Source organism: Gavialis gangeticus, unplaced genomic scaffold (assembly GCF_001723915.1).
Source record: "Gavialis gangeticus isolate Ggan-Ray unplaced genomic scaffold, GavGan_comp1, whole genome shotgun sequence".
Classification (NCBI taxonomy): Eukaryota; Metazoa; Chordata; order Crocodylia; family Gavialidae; genus Gavialis; species Gavialis gangeticus.
The window spans coordinates 170265660-170281887 of NW_017728992.1; the positions used below are offsets into that span (position 1 = coordinate 170265660).

The window sequence follows — 16228 nt, forward strand, 5'->3', positions numbered from 1 at the left end:
ATCAGCTTGCAGGGACATGTAGCTTTCCTTAAGATAGAGCACTACACCCCCACCCCTTTTATCTACACGATCCCTCCTGTACAGGGTATAGCCATCTACACCCATGGTCCAGTCATGGGTGGAGTCCCACCAGGTCTCCATTATCCCTATGATGTCATAATTATTTGCATTGAGCAGAAGGACAAGCTCCTCCTGCTTATTCCCCAAGCTCCTGGCATTTGTGTACAGGCAGGCAAGTGTCCCCTTGGGGGCTCTTGCCTTGCCCACAGATTGTACCAGGTCTGGGGCAGGGGTGGACTCCCTTAAGCACCTTGGCCTGCTGGCTTGAGCTGGGGATTGGACTAGTTGGCTTCACAAGGGTCTTTTCTGCCACATTATTCATGCTTAGCTCCAGGTAAGAGTTTGGTGAGTCACAAGTTATTACTTTTCTCCTTTTGTTCCACCCTGTTATACTGTAAGTGAAGCAGGCAGCATATTTCAGTTTCTCATTTTATAATTTTATCATTTTTCTCTTTTTAATCCTAGTCTGCCAGCCATATTGCTTCCAATCCAAAAGCAAGTGCGAAAGTGAAAAAAGACAATATAAAGTATGCCAGTTGGGCAGCTAACCAAATAAATAGAGCTTACCAGGTTAGTACTTTTGCCTATATTCAAAAGTTTTGTCCTGGATGTGTTTTAAATCTCCATTTTACAATAAAATGGGTTTCTGAAAGATAGGATGTGTGCATATCTTCACTGCTTATGTGAACAGTCTATAGGCTAGAACAGTGATTCTCAACCAGCGTGCCTTGATTTTTTTTCAAGGGTACCATAGGATGCAATCACATTTAGCACTTCTGGTTGTGCCAGTGTGATTCACAGAATAAACTCAGAGATTTCAAATACGAATCTAGTGTTAAAAACATATCTCTGTTTTGTAGCATTAAAACAGGCGTTTTAACCTCTACAGTTGTCTCAGTGTCCGAAATGGTGCTTTCATTAAAAAGGAAAGGATTTTAAGGGCGTAATTTCTCTTTGGACTATTAGAACTTGGTACATTAGAGAGAGTTTCCACTTCCCACTGCTAGGCAAACATTTTCTGACTACAGAACACTCATTAAAAGATTCTTCTTTTGTTAGAGTCTTGTGTAAAGTATGGTAAAGAAATGTACAGATATTTCACTCAAAAAGAAGTCTCCTGTTCCATATTTATATGCTTACAACACTTTTAGGAAAAACCCTCCCTTACATAAATAGATAATCAGTACATTTTAGCTGTTTGTGACAATAGGCAGCGGGTAAAATGCTGTTCAGTCTTTGCATCTGATTTGCACACAGCTGTGTTGACTTCCATGGGCATTGAATTTAGGCCTTTAGATATCTATAAGTAAGATAGCCCAAGGAATCGCGAAGATCACAGCACACACCAGAGAAACATGAAGGGCAGAATTCTGTGGTAGGTTTATCACAGATAAGCAAAGTAGGATAACATTTAAAAAGATGTATTTCTCAACATTCACAGAAGTATTACTCATGTGAAAACCAAAATAAAACACGTTGCAGAGGTCAGAGAGCTTTAAAGATTTTTAAGTTATTCTAAGGACTTGAGCTGCTTAGTTTGAAACACTGGTAGATGTGATGGTCCTAATACTAGAGGGGGAAGGGGGAGCATAATGTATTCATACTCTGGAAAACAACCCATTTTAAAATATCTCTCAGTCAGGAATTCCTTTCCATAGGGTTGACCATAGCAGATTGTCATAGTCATGCATCTGTCTTAACAACACAGTTTTTTCTCAGGGAATATGACTCGTGGTTTTGCTTTGTATTTGTTTATTTTATACTTTATGCTACAATTACATCAATTTTATGAAGTTTTGTTGGAACTTTGTCCCTTTCTTAGTTGATGCTTTTCAGAACAGATCACATTAGCATAATTAAAATATACCTAAAACAAATGTCATACCTTCTTTGTTATTTCATACCTTTTTAATACATTGTGTACTCCAGCTGTATTTTTCAGCAGTTTTGACATAAAGTGAGAAATACCATATTTATCCGAAAACTCTGGAGGAATTTACATAGGCAGAGTGTAGCAACTCAAATTAGAATTTGGCCAGCAAATGGAGAGAACACCCTTACTTTTGTAAAAAGTACCACGAGAACCTTTAATGAATATAGCTAGATGGGACCACCTCCCAACCCAATCCACCTCCCAGACAAGAGCACAGCAGGGTTTGGCCACTCCCTTGTTTATGTTAGAGACATTGAAAATCCAAATGCTACAGCAAATGGTGTTGGTGTCCTAGTATGTAGCAGTCTCCCCTCTGAGTCAGCGTTGCATCATTGCCCCTGCCAAACAATGTGGTTTTTTGAAGATTGTTGGAAGATTGTCACTTTTAGGATATAAAGGTGAATCCATGGTCACTTGCAACAATTGAAGTCCCTGTAGCTTTTCATAAGGAGATTCTTATGGCTAGATTCTGTTTTAGATACGTAACTTACTGATATCAAACTGTTCACTGTTCCCATATTTCCCAGGGTTCTGTGCAAATCAAGATAAAATCCTGGTGAATCTGGCATGGATTTGGTATATCACTTGGACCTGTTTGTATTGTTAAGAACACTGTTCAGCCTTCAGTTATGCATACTTCTATCCCAGGGGTGGGCATTTATTTTGGACAGAGGGCCACTTATTGAGTTTTGGCAAGCCATCAAGGGCTGCATGACAGGCAGCCCAGGGCAGATAAAATATTCATTTTCTAAATTTTTTAGGGGCCCCGCGGGCTGGATAGAATGGTCTGGCGGGCTGCATCCAGCCCCCAGGCCACATTTGGCCCATCCCTGTTCTATCCCAAAGAAAACCCATTTTCATTCCAGTTTGGGTACCTACCTGAGTAATGTGGATTGGAGGCTTGTGAATATGGAGGTTCTAACTGAAAATGTGTAGAGGTTTTAGAGTCTTTTTGCAAGGCTGATGTTCATGAGATGCTTTTTTAAAATTTGTTTTTGAAACATACATTCCCTGCAATATTATGCATGGTACATTTTTTTTTAATCTTCCTCTGTTTTGTCAAAATTCAAGACCACATTTTCAGCTGTAGTTGTGCTGTTTGTTTTTTCATTGGCTATCCTTGGTAATCCCTAATTTAGGCATGGATTGACAGTCTGCCCTCTGGGCAGGCTGTCCATAGGCATTTGGCAGCTGCTGAAAAGCAGCAGTTGTCACAGAGTCTTTCACCCTGTAGACCTGAGAGGGGTGAGAAGAACTGCTCTCTTTCCCCTGCTCCCTGCACCAACCAGGGTCACCCCCTGAGTAACTCAGATGTGTGCATGGAGCCTGGGGGTGTTCTTTTACACCTGGAACTGTCACAGGGTAGGAGGCAGACATGCCTGGGATTGGAGCTTTCGGCTGGTTGGGAGGACAAGTAAGGGGGAATTTTCCAGCAGCAGGAACCAATCTCAGAGTCAGAGAAGGATGCCTCTCCGTGAACCCTGTGCACCCCTCGGGGTCACCCAGAAAGCATGCATGGGACAGGAGATAGAGACATGGGGCAGGTCCAGCTGTGGGAATTACCCCTGCTTGTGCATAGACTGGTTTGGGCAGGGGTGGGGTATAGATGCCTGGGGCTTGTTCCAGTCTGGGGGAATGTTGTCTTCCTCCCCCGCCCTGCACTTGCACAGGCCTGGGATTACCCACATCCGTTCGGTGGCTGGGATACATTAGCACCCATAGCAGGGTCCCCATTGAGCACAGGGTCCCTTTCCCTTGGAGAGTGGGAGGGAGTGTAGTGGACTGTGAGACACTGGGTGTCCTCAACACCTGAGAAAAGTCTATACTTTCAAGTTACTGTGGGAGGGAAGTAATCTTCCAGGTTGAAAGAGGAAGAACCTCCAGGGCTGGAAGATCACCATCATGCCCTACAGCTGTGGGGATCCAGAGTCCCGCAGCTGTGGACATGGGACCCAGCAGTGCCCCAGCTGGGCATGGTACACCCCTGCAGCTGGGAATCCAGTCAGCAGACTGGGTTCATAGTCTCAGGGGAGACCCTGTTACACGTGCAGCCATCTATAAAGTCAGTACACATTTTTTGAGTCTAACTCTATAGCTGGTTTGACCTTTTTATGGTATGATAGGTACTTTGTAGCTGGTCTCAGTTAATTGCTCAATACAGGTAACGGATATTGGGGGGTTTGATAAATATTCTTACTGAAGTAAACGTTAAATATTTGACCGTTCCTAATGATTAGGTCATTCTCCAACTGCGTGGTTTAGGAGAAATATTAGCTTAAGGAAGAAGGAAGTTGTCTAGGCACCCAATGGTTACTTGGGTATAATGGTTACTTGGGATTATAATGCCTGGTTTCTAACCCAGGATTTAAAAAGGCATTGCTCACAGAGGTTTAATAATTTGTGCAAATACTTTAAAACCTTTTTTGGAGGATCTTATCAAAGTACTAATTATTGAAATAATAAATGCATATCTCTCATTTCAAATGCATTTAAAGCAGTGATATCTTAAGCCTAGGTTTTTGATTGCTTGGTCACTGGACATCATTTGAGTAAATTCTGACCTGGAGATCAATAGTCATAAAAACATTTTGTATATAACTGTAAGCATGAGTCACACAGAAATGATGACTAAGAACTGCTACTTTTTTTCACTTAACATCGAAAGAAAATATGCCTACCTAGTGCTCCTCAATTAGATAATTAGTTTAGCATGTCTTCTGGTGGCAGCATTTTAGCAGAGGCAGACAAGTTTGATTAATGCTCTCAAAAATCTTTAATGCAATCCAACTCATGGTAATTTTCCAGATAAATGCTTCTTGGGTACGCTGCTAAATTCTTCAGTGTTAGTGATCTAGACGTTGTTTATGATTGGAGAGGTGATTCTGTTACAAACCATTTGGGAAACAGAAAATTAAATGATGATTAAAAAAAAAAAAAAGGATTCCGGTTCAATCAGTTGAATTGCAGTATAATGGCAGAATAGGCAAAATAATTGGTTGTCAAGGAAAATTGGAAGTAATTAGATTTCTGAGTTTGTTATGATGCAGTTTGGTTTTATTTGTTCAAACTTAAAGTATATGTCAGTATCGTTAAGGTAGCCACTCTTGAAATTAACAAGTAACATTTCTTAAAGTAATGTCAGGTTTGTTCTTGATGTTCCTAAGGCAGAAAAAGAATAACTTAAATTCTGTTTGTTTTAAATTCTCCCTCCCTCTTCTACCCCCCCACTCTCCTCCCATACACACTTTTTTCCTCATATGTAATATTGCTTTTTTGACACTAGCGCATTCAAGCTTCTGAATTTTTATTGCATGCATCTCGGGAACCGTAACACACGTGCTTATGTTTGGTGGCTTTCTTTTCTCTTTTTTTAATCAAAGCTGTTTCTTAAGAAATTGGACCTCCCCAAGCATCTAATTAGGGCTCTTCTTGTTTTGTGTGATAGAGAAAAAGGAGGTGTAGGAAAAAAGACTTTCTATTCGGTTGAAATCCAGGCAAAAGATTACTCTATCAGCAGAGGGCATTAAGCAGTTTGTTGTTCCTCTAAAGTTTTTTTTTTATCAGTGTGGGCAGTTAAGAGGTGGATTTACAGCTACTCATAGAGTCAAAATTCAATGGTATATCAGTTCCAGAATTCTCATGCTATAAAACTGTGGCATTTTATAATTCAGGGATAAAGTAAAGGGTTTGTTGTCATAACTGTGTATTGTAAGTCCAGATATTTAATTTTAAATGACTTTTTATTTACTTTTCCCAGTCTAGATTTTTTTAACAACACAAAGTTAGCTGTTAGGAACTAAGGGAATCCTAATTTTCAACTGTAGCCAAGGGGGTCAGAAGCAGGGTAACATCTCCTGCAGATTGTTGCTGCTGTGATATTACCTGAGCCTGATTACTTAATCTTTCTCAACAGGTCATGGGAAGTTTGCTAAATTAAGTTAATTACAAGAGAGAAGGAACACATAATAAATCAGGGACTAACTATGCAAGACATCGTGCTTTTTGGGGGGAAAAAAACCATTACATTGAAAATTTATTCAATGGTTAGATGTTAACATTTAGTCAGAGAATAAACTGTTAATAACAGAAAATTACAGTCAGGACCAAAAAGGTTTAGTGTAGGTATTTTAAAATGTGGAGAGGATTCATTTGCTTAAAACACCATCCTAGCCAATAAATCTACCATGTTAAATCAGGCTGATGAGTGATGTGAATTGTCAGTACAGTTAGAAAACTCATTTTGAGATCAGCATGGGGTAGTCAACAGTCCTTTACCCCCACCTCCCAGCCAAGCTTTATGTATTGTAGGGACTTCAAAAGCTACATTACACAAAGATAATATTTGCCAAGCTGTATCTTTCTTCATTACTAATATAGATTTAATTTCAAATTGGAATTACAGTTGTAATAGTAGACTATAATCAAATAAAACTTCATCATTCACTTTCACATTGTTGAACCATGAAATGCAATCATAGGATGACTGCATTGCTTTTTAGTAGTTTAAGTAAAGTATTCCAGTCCTTTGCTGTAACTGTAATGAAGTCTTATTAATATTTATATAATGTATACCTACTACCACCATGAAAATATGGATATGATCTAATATTAATCAAATATACAACAGAACAGGGTTTTTTTAAAAAACCCAACATTTCAAATTATAGAGCAGGCAGTGCTGAAAGGAATTTATTTTTTTCACTACAAGTGAGAGGAACAGTGGAAAAACCTGTGGTAATTATCCAGTTTACTCTCCCTTTCAGCATCCCCTCTCTGCCACTATGACATAGGATACTGGGCTAAAGGGACCTATGGTCTGACCCAGTAAGTGGCAGTTCTTACATTCTAAGTAATTACTAACTGCAATATCAGAGTACAGAGATTGATCTAAAAAAATTCAAATTTAGAATTAATTCTGATGTGCATGACAAGATAACGATAGCTTCTATAGATTGTAACTGAGGCAGAAACAGCTGATATTATTAAAAATTAGCATGCATTGTATGTTTTATATTTATAGTAAATAGATGGTGCATTTTTGACAATTACTTTTGTTTCTATTAAAATTCAGAACTGCAGTTTGCACAGGACCATTGCTCAGCATTGTGTAGTAAATGTCTATGACACGTTTGTTACAAATTTATTTAATTCTTTTCCTTAGGTTGCAGGTCGCAGTAAAAAGGAGACTAAATACTCTTTGAAGGCAGTGGAAGACATGCTGGAAGCCCTGCAGATCACTCAATCATAGGTTGTTATGGAGTTATAACACTGAATTTCACAACTCTGTTCAGCCTTTTATGTCTTCTGAGTTACTTAAGCACCCAGTGCTGTTAAAAGCAGTTCCATTTTAATTAGTTTATGTGACTATCTTAAATCATATGGTTTATAAAAATGAAATTGCTTATTTATTAATTCAATGAAGAAGATGGTGAAATCCCACTGAAATTAATACTTTATCTCTCAAAGACAAAGAAATTACATTTATTGCACAGCAACTCCTTTAGTTCCTTTATGTTACAGTAATGATTTTAAGTCATAACCAGGTATAGAAATAAAATTGCTAAATGATGAATAAGTTTGGTTATTTATTGGGACAACCTATGGCAGCTTCAGTTTTCCATGTAGATAATTTTATGTAATGTATTGTACTTCTTTAATTAAAACAAAAGAACATAATCAAATTTGACTCAGTAATATTTACCAAACAGACAGACATGAACCATAATGGTGCCTCAGCACAACACAGTTTATGGGTGAATAAAGTTGACATACAAGTTTTGTGTTAGAGCATTTTTAATATGGCAGTCTGGAAATGGAAGCAATATATGTATGGAGTTAGCTTTAGCTGGTACAGGGATGTGTTTAAATGGTGTGCTGGGGTCTTTGTGGGCTAATGTCTACTTGTCCTTTCAGCCATCTCTTGGTACATCTGCACGCATCCTTTTTATCTGTACAATTAGGGACATTATGGAAAGAATGTATGTTCTGCTGCATGTATTTAAAATTGTCTCAGTAAAACAAGTGTGGTATTCTGCACTAGTTTTGTATTTAGGGACAAGCTGTAACACATGGTTTATACATCATTAATTCAGTTTCTACTAATTCCCAGTGTTTTTAATTAAAAAAACTATGCCAATTTAGTCATTCAGACATAATATCTTTAACTGGAATTTCAGCAGTTGATCGGGAGAACAAAAGTAAATCGGCCAACAAAAATTCCAGTTGCAAATAGTCCAACACAGACTTTATGTTGAACTTAAAAATAATGAATAATAGTTTCATATTTTAAATTTCATTTAATATAGACATTGCTAAATTAAGATATATGCACTATAAACCCCTTTCTGGGATCCTTAAATTACTGGGATCATGCAATGTGATCATAATCTATTTTCATTTAAAAAAAAAAAAAAAAGTTTCTGTCTCTTGTGGATTCAAAGCAACATGACCCAAGTTTTACTGCAGTTTGCCCAAGTCTGTTTGAACCAACAGCTCCAGGAGGTGTGAACTGCACCTTCCATCTGAGCTCTGTAACATGCTGTCATATACAGAAGAGTGGTGCGATGACTTGGGGTCTGTTTAGAGTCCCACATTGTTGTAATTCAACCCTGCTACATACTCTGTGGGGTATGTTACAAGGGACAGAGTAAATCCATGTTCCAGGACTGTTTCCCCTTGTTTGGTTGACCACAGAACCGAAACAAAAATCATGAGTTAATTCTACGTTGAGTTGTTAGAACAAAACATGATAGAAAATTTTGGTTAAAAAGTTGAAAAAATGGCAAATCTATTTTCTACCATAGACTTTTTTAAATGTAACGCCAGTGCTATGTACAATTTTATTTTTAATGAGTTTCCTTTGAATTGGTCATGTATTGTAATTTTTTAATATTCTCAGCATAGTTATAAAGTATAAAAGTGATTTTTTTTCAATATTAGGAATGGATTTTCACTGTTAATGATAGAAGGATTAGAAAGTAGTCCTCATGTTCCCGTAAATATTCTGTACTTAACTATGATCTTATTCTAATCAGTTCCAAAGAAAAATTATTTCACCCTTCCAGTTTACTAAAGTAAAAATAGTTGCCTTGTTTGTGTAATCTGCTTTAAATAACTGAAATATCTGAAATTTATTACAACTATTTACCAATGTATATTCAATGAATTTTAACATTGAAATAAATTAAGTAAATTATGCATTAAATACGTTACAGATCAGTCCTTTTAAAATGTGGTTTTAAAATGTCTATATATTGATTATAGGTAGGTTGTATCGTGGGAATCAAGGAGTGAAATTATTATTTTTTTAAACCAAAAAACCTGAAGGCTTGGTCATGAATAGCTGTCTTCTGTGGGAGTGCGCCATCTAGAGTTCTAAAACTCCTTTATTTTTAATACATTCTCAAATAATTCGGTTTTATCTTGAGCTCTAAAAGAGTTGTGAAGCTGTACTATAGACTGAATTAATTTAAGCAGCAATCAAAATTGAAACCATTCTGTATAAAGATAAAACCTCTTCTGCTCACAGATTTATATTTAGAAAATATATTCAGTTTGCAATACATTTTATAGCTGAAACAAAGTTTAATTAATGTGTGTGTAGTATTAAAATACTGAAGCATGTTCATTTCACCTGAAACACCGCTCAGGTTCTAGATCCCTTTTTAAATCAAGCCTGTGCTGTGAAGATTCAGTTTGCAGTGTGGAGTTTAGGACCATCACAAGTAAAAACCACACAAGTTCCAAGTGTCAGACACAGAAAGACTTTCGAATTGTTTAGACTTCTTATACATAACTTCCCATGTTGTTATAAGGATTCATTCTCTCAAAATTTATTTCTGTGGTAATGTAGTAAACTTTTAACTTGTGCAGTTGAGCTGCATGGTATACTAAATCGCAATGTGTTAAAATTATAGTTCAGTAGCCTCATGCAGTTGGCAGCTAGGGTCCTTAAAATGGGCATGTAAGGAGCGCTACCTTACAGACAGCAGTTGTATAACTATTAGCTGAATCGACAGTTTGACAGCTGTAGGTATTCTGAATTATCCACGGAGCAGCCAATTTAGTTTCTTTGAAATTATTCAGTGCTTCCATTTTAGTGATTGCTTATAAGTGATCTATTGTTTATGACTGCTCCTTCACATCTTAATAAATCTGCTACATTGGATTTGTTACAAGTGATCTGTTTTGTGGCCTGGGTAGGTTTTCCAAACTGTTGACCTTACAAATTGACCTTGCAAATACTTACGAAAACATATATTAGCATGAATATTTTGATCTTTAATGCTGACACATGTAAACAATATATTTGCCTACATATAAATGTTCCTTAAAGTAGTGACTGTGAAGTAGTTACAAATGCTGTCAAATTGATTAGTTTTCTATGCAAATGAATGTTTGTAAATACTACTTCATAAAATTAGCTCAATGCCTTGTCTGGATATTAGAAAATGCCTTTCATAGTTTTGTAATTTGGTATCTCATCCACTTTGAGATAGATTATGAATTCTTACAAATAGTACAGCTAATTATAATAACTTTTTTTGTAAAATGAAGGATTACAGGACTGGAAGGCAATTTGGAAGTCATTGAGTCCCACCCCAGGGGAGATACAGGATTTGCTGTTTTATCCACCTCAGAAAGATACCTTTCCAACCACCTTTGGAAAACTTCCTATGAAGAAGATTACACAATTTCCCTAGGCTGCTTGCTCCATTGTCCTTCTGCTTTTAGAGTTAGGAAGTTTTTCCTAAGACCCTGGCAATGCTTATTTATGTTGACTGTAAATAACCCCCCAGATCCTTCTGGACAGTGGTACAGGCAAGCTAGTTATTTCCTATTAGATATTTAAATGCTTGATATTTTTCTGTCTTACATGTAACACCTTATTATTGATGTTGTCTTTGATTAGTGGATAACATGTTATGCTAAGGGGTTATTTAACTGAGAAATAAATTTCACTCCCTTCAGTAAGACTGACAAAGACAGGCACTGTATAAAATGTTAAGTTCTGTCATCAACCTGCAAGCTCTTCTCTTCAAAATAATGTTTCAAATGATGCCTGGATTAGACGCTGTTTTTGAAATGATGAACAAGAAGCAGTTGCGTCTTATTCTTTTATTTTGTGCACCTGCATTTTCATAGTGTTTGTGTTGCAGAGGTCTTTATGTTATGAACAAAGTGCAACAAAGTGACAGCAGAACCTCTCATTGCTCATTTATTTCAGAAGTTACTGAAATTCTGAGTTTTACGTAAATGTCAATTCCATAGTCTCCAGACCCAAAAGATCCATATATCCTGTTTAGACAACAGCTCCAAACTTCTTGCAGTTTAGTGTCCAGAATACCTTGCAGTTGCTAGGGGAAGTTTTGTAGTTAGTCAGTGGAGTATTTCCTCTTGGCAACATGCTTTTTGTGATGGCATCCATGTTTGCTGGTCATTGCATTTGCAGTGGAACTTGTATTTCAGCCAACTTTGGAAGGGAGAAGAAAAGGAAAGCAAATAAAACATGACTTACTGGCTTGAATTCATTAGCTTTTTGTTATTTGCACCTACATATTCCAAGACACCAATCATAACTGCAGTCAGGCTTGTAATAATAACTCTCCATATTGTAGTCTCATATATTCAGCCATAAGGCCAAGAGTTTATTACAATCTAAAATATACACATCACAGTTAAAATGTTTTGTGAATTGTTACAACTACCCTGGAATTCAAGACAAGGGTAGTTCTTTTGCCCTCACCCAGTTGAGATTAGAATGAAAGAGCATTAAAATGCTTTTTAGACCTTGCTTTTTGTTCTGATAACTGGTTTCACTTGATACACCTTGAAACACAGCTTATATTGCTGACTTTACTCAGTGTCTGAAAGAAGAGAATTCTAGGACCAATTATTGCTTGGAACTGTAGATATTTGAATCTACATGGTGGGTAAAGTACTTTGGATTAGTCATTAGTCTTATCTGAAATGACTCTGCACCCTCAGAGATCTGTATCTGCTTGATAGGCACCAGCTGGAAGCTGGATTTAAACCAGAGACTGTAGTTTTCAGAAATACAAGGTCATTAATCTACCTGCTCTGAAAAGAAAAAAATGTTCTGACACAGAGAAGGTTATGCTTCAGGTGCTGGATGTGAAATGAAAAGACTTTATCGATGTGCTACACAGGTACATTTATGAGTTCTCTTACGAGCAAACCCTCCCAAATTCCAGTGGCAGTACAAGCCCCTCTGAGCTGCTCCAGCCTCTTGGCAAAGCTTTGTGTTTAAAGAAGGGACGTTTAACTTGTATACCTTAAGAGCGGGCTCTGGGCTGACTTGTACTAAGGAGGTTACTGGGGAAAGCTTAAAGGAAGTGCTCTAGATCTGTACTCAGTGGTTCCCAGGTGCAAGTATACTTTCAAGTAGGGGTGCAACTGAACTGCAGACAGCATTCCAGCCACCAAAAAGCCATACTGGCCTGGGAGATGCACGTTCCAGCCCTGCAGAGTAGAAAATGAGATCTTCAGAGGCTGAATATCTCAGCATGAGAAGTCTGGCCCAGTCAGCATGATTTCCTACTCTTCTTTTCAAAGGGTAGGATTTATGTTTATTGTTCTTTCTACAACAGCATTTGTCAGGGCAAAGCAAGCAAAATGCATAAAGAAATTATGAATGCTTGTGTTGTGCATTATATTATGTAACACCTTTGGGCATAGCCTATCTGGAAATAACAGAGAATAGAGAAAAAAGTATAAGAGGTAATAAGCATGCAACAATGAACATAAAAAGAAAATCTTTGCCAAATGAAGACAAAAATTAAAGGACCTACTAGTGACCTCGTACTCAGAGCTATTTTTAAATGGCTATTTCAAATCCTGATGTTAAAGGCAGTTGGAATTTTGCCATTAGCTTCATTGGGGACAGCAGTTCATTGCATTGTGACCCTTCTTATCTTTTGTGTGTTTTCCTCCTTAGCCCCACACTCGGTAGACTGACTCCAATGCCTGTGTAGTCTTACATGTTTTCAGAAACCCATTGAAAACACTATTGGTCTCTCCATACAGACCAGATTGATAACTTAGGCGAACTCCTAACATCCAGGCTACAAGGAAACAGAAAAATCAAAGATGTTTCCTCTCACATCTTTAAACCAAGCATGGTGGATGCCAAGTAACTCTGTGTGTGTGTGTGTACACCTGGTTCAATGCTCTTCCTCTAAAACATTTACTCTTGCCACTGTGTCCAAGACAGGATATTGGACTCAGAGTAGACTCAGTATGGCACTTCTTACATCCTTGAGGTAAGAATCCCTGACTCTATAGCTATATTTGCATGCATGAAGTGCAAGAACACAAGTCTGCAAGAGAAAGATCTTATAGTGTAAAGTCATCAGGACAGAGACTAGTCCCGTTATTGCTGTATGTCTGCAATGAACTTCAGATGCTTGTTGGGAGTTTCTCATAGTGAAAAGGTGGCATAAAAATGCTTCTTAACTTGGATGCCTTGCTGAACTTCACATAGTAACTGGTAACCATTCTTATTCATTCACTCTTAAAAATGATTTTTTTAAAGATTATAATTCAGACAAAAATGATGGAGACCAAAAGAGTTATGGAATAATTTGCAGCTCAGGTGAGCTTTGTGTAAGGTCAAAATTATAGCGTTATCTATAGGAGTTAAGGGCCATATCTTTCACTGGTGAGAACTGGTGTAGCTGCAGGGGTGGTGCAGCTCCCTTCTCTTCAGTGAACTAAGGTCTTTATTCCTTACTATATTCTGCTTTTGCACCCACTTTATCCAGGTGTAGATGAACACGGAAAGTGCCAGTATGCAGAGAATTAGTTCCTAAGGTGGTAAATGTAGATTTAATTCCTTATAACAAGACATACTGTAACTGTCTTCTGTGTGGCCTTTTGTCCAGCACCCTCAGTGCTACCAATAGGGGGAAGAGCTATTATAGACTGACTACCTCCAATTCAATCACTTTTGGATAATTTGCCCTATTTTCATCTCCCTTGGCACAACAAATTAAACAGTTTTCTGTCCCTTGGGTAGATACTGGGAACAGTGAGTGAACCCCATTGGGCAGTACTTACCAAAGCCTACTGATACTCAGACAAGTTTTGCCAAAAGAATGAAGTCTTGTCCCTCAAATAGATCAGATGTTTCAATAACGAGCTTTAGCTTTTGGACATACTGTTTGGAAGTGATATTTAAAGCCAGGCAAATGTGTTCCTCTTGTTCCCCTAGAAAAAATAATTGCTCGGATCAGCCCTGAGTCAGTTTCAAAAACCAAGCTACAACCAAAATTAAGCATTGCTTCTGTTTATTTAGGTAATTGAGCCTGACACAGCGGTACGTCTGACAAGTTGTTTTGCATTTTTTTGTGCCATTAAATATGTATGTGACACTTGAAGCTGTCACTGGGAGTCTGAGAATGTTTGTTTCAATTTAGACTTTGGAAATCATGCAAGTGTAGATGGATCATTATGTGGGCAGCTGTATATGAAATCCACCCAAGAGAGCAGTATCTCCTTACTCTGAATAGTTGGTATACTTTGTTCCACTGAAGTCTAAAATTAAGAATGAAAACCATGAAAAATTGCAAATAGGGTTATTGAAAGTCATAGCTCTAGTGTCCTTTTTTTTCTGCTGAAATCAATGTTGTCATTCCTATACCTTTATTTAACTGAACAGCTATTATATAGGCATCTTAAGTACTTGCTTAAGTAATTTTTAATAAGCTGGAAATATATTTAAAGTTGCAGCAAAGAATAAAAATGCTGAATAAATATAAGTAGTTGTCTCCTTTGTTAGAGATCAGTTTTAGAAAAGCAGCTTCTCTGCCAGAGTCCCTGAGCCTATTAAACTGCTGCATAACATGTATTGTGCTTCAGGGCATGGTGTTTTGTACAGTACCTACCGAAATCAGGCCCAAGCCTTTAGATACTATTGTAATACAAATGTTCCTTTTTTACTCAAAAGACTTGCCCAGTGACATTGGATCAAGTCTGATTTGCAGCCTCCAGCTGTGGCCAGTACAAGTACAAATATTTTTTAAAGAACAAGTTCCATATTTAGACAACAGAACAAATGCAGCCTGAATTTCCTGATTACCCTCAGCAACCATTGCCCTCAGGGACAGTGTTCAGATACCTAACTTTTTTTGGAAATCTGGCCATGTACTGAGGAGACTAAAATTAAGACCCTACATCTAAAATTTCAATTTTTCCATCATACTAAGGGGATCAGACTGCCTTTGCTTTGCGATCTATGAATGGATGTTACAAAAATGGTAAGTATTCTATTTTGTGAAGACTTCTGAGGTTTTGGAATTTGTTTTTGTTCCAGATTTAGAACAGATCTGAGACCCCTGCTTTATTTTATTTTCTTAAAAAAGGAATAGAGAGAAAGACGGGTTTCTACCCCACAATAGCCAAAGGCTTGATTTAAAAAGGGATCTAGAACCTGAGTGGTGTTTCAAGTGAGTGAAACACAGTCTCATTCAAACTACTATTGTGTGTTTTGTTTTTTATGAATTGATACCTTTTGGTGAAAAATGTGTTCTTGCAAAATTCCTGATCAGCTCCTCTTGCTGCTCCTCCTCCTCATCGTCATCAATATTTCTTTGGCCTTTCATATAAATACAGTCCGGATACTGTATGTTTAATGAGCTTGGGGATTGTTTTGAGATGTTAATAAACAACAATAATTTATATTCCTACATTTTTCCTGTAATAAACCTGGAACTTACATGGACATAAACATGGTCTTTCTTCTGGGAAATTTATAATCTCTGTTTGATCAGAGTTGTTTAAATACTTCCACACTTGCTTCTTTTGGTGTATGTGAAAATTTCCTTAGAGCTACATAGCCTATCCACGTGCATGAAGGTAAATGAAGATTCTGTATGTGCTTTACCCAGCATGGAGTTAAGCCATGTAAAATGGTCAAAACTTAAAAATGAAAGTTTTTCATTGTACATAAAGTACAGATGCAGGGAAGGTCCAAGCCATAATTCAGCCAAAGAGAATGCAGTGTGATGCAGAAAGGGCTCTTGGCAGGATGGAGGTGGGGAAGAGGCATTTACTCAAAAATTACAGGTATAAATAGCTGAGTTTCATAAACCAGTTAAATGTTGGACTGAAAGTTGAGCTTCAGCAACTGAATCATTCTCCAAACATAATACATATTCAAATCCAACATCTCAGTCATTGTGATTCTTCCACTAACCACAATTTCATGACTCTACA

The 16228-nt window shown here is 37.4% G+C and overlaps 1 protein-coding gene across 1 annotated transcript in view; it reads left to right on the plus strand.

Moving 5' to 3' along the window:
* EMC2 (ER membrane protein complex subunit 2) overlaps positions 1-8952 on the plus strand; it is an 86773-nt gene extending 77821 nt beyond the window's left edge. Inside the window, exons 10-11 of the mRNA XM_019528071.1 lie at positions 526-630; positions 7155-8952. Of these exons, the coding sequence (XP_019383616.1) occupies positions 526-630; positions 7155-7241 (192 nt within the window). The 3' untranslated portion in view covers positions 7242-8952. The remainder of the gene's footprint in view (positions 1-525; positions 631-7154) is intronic.
* The last annotated feature ends 7276 nt before the right edge of the window (positions 8953-16228 follow it).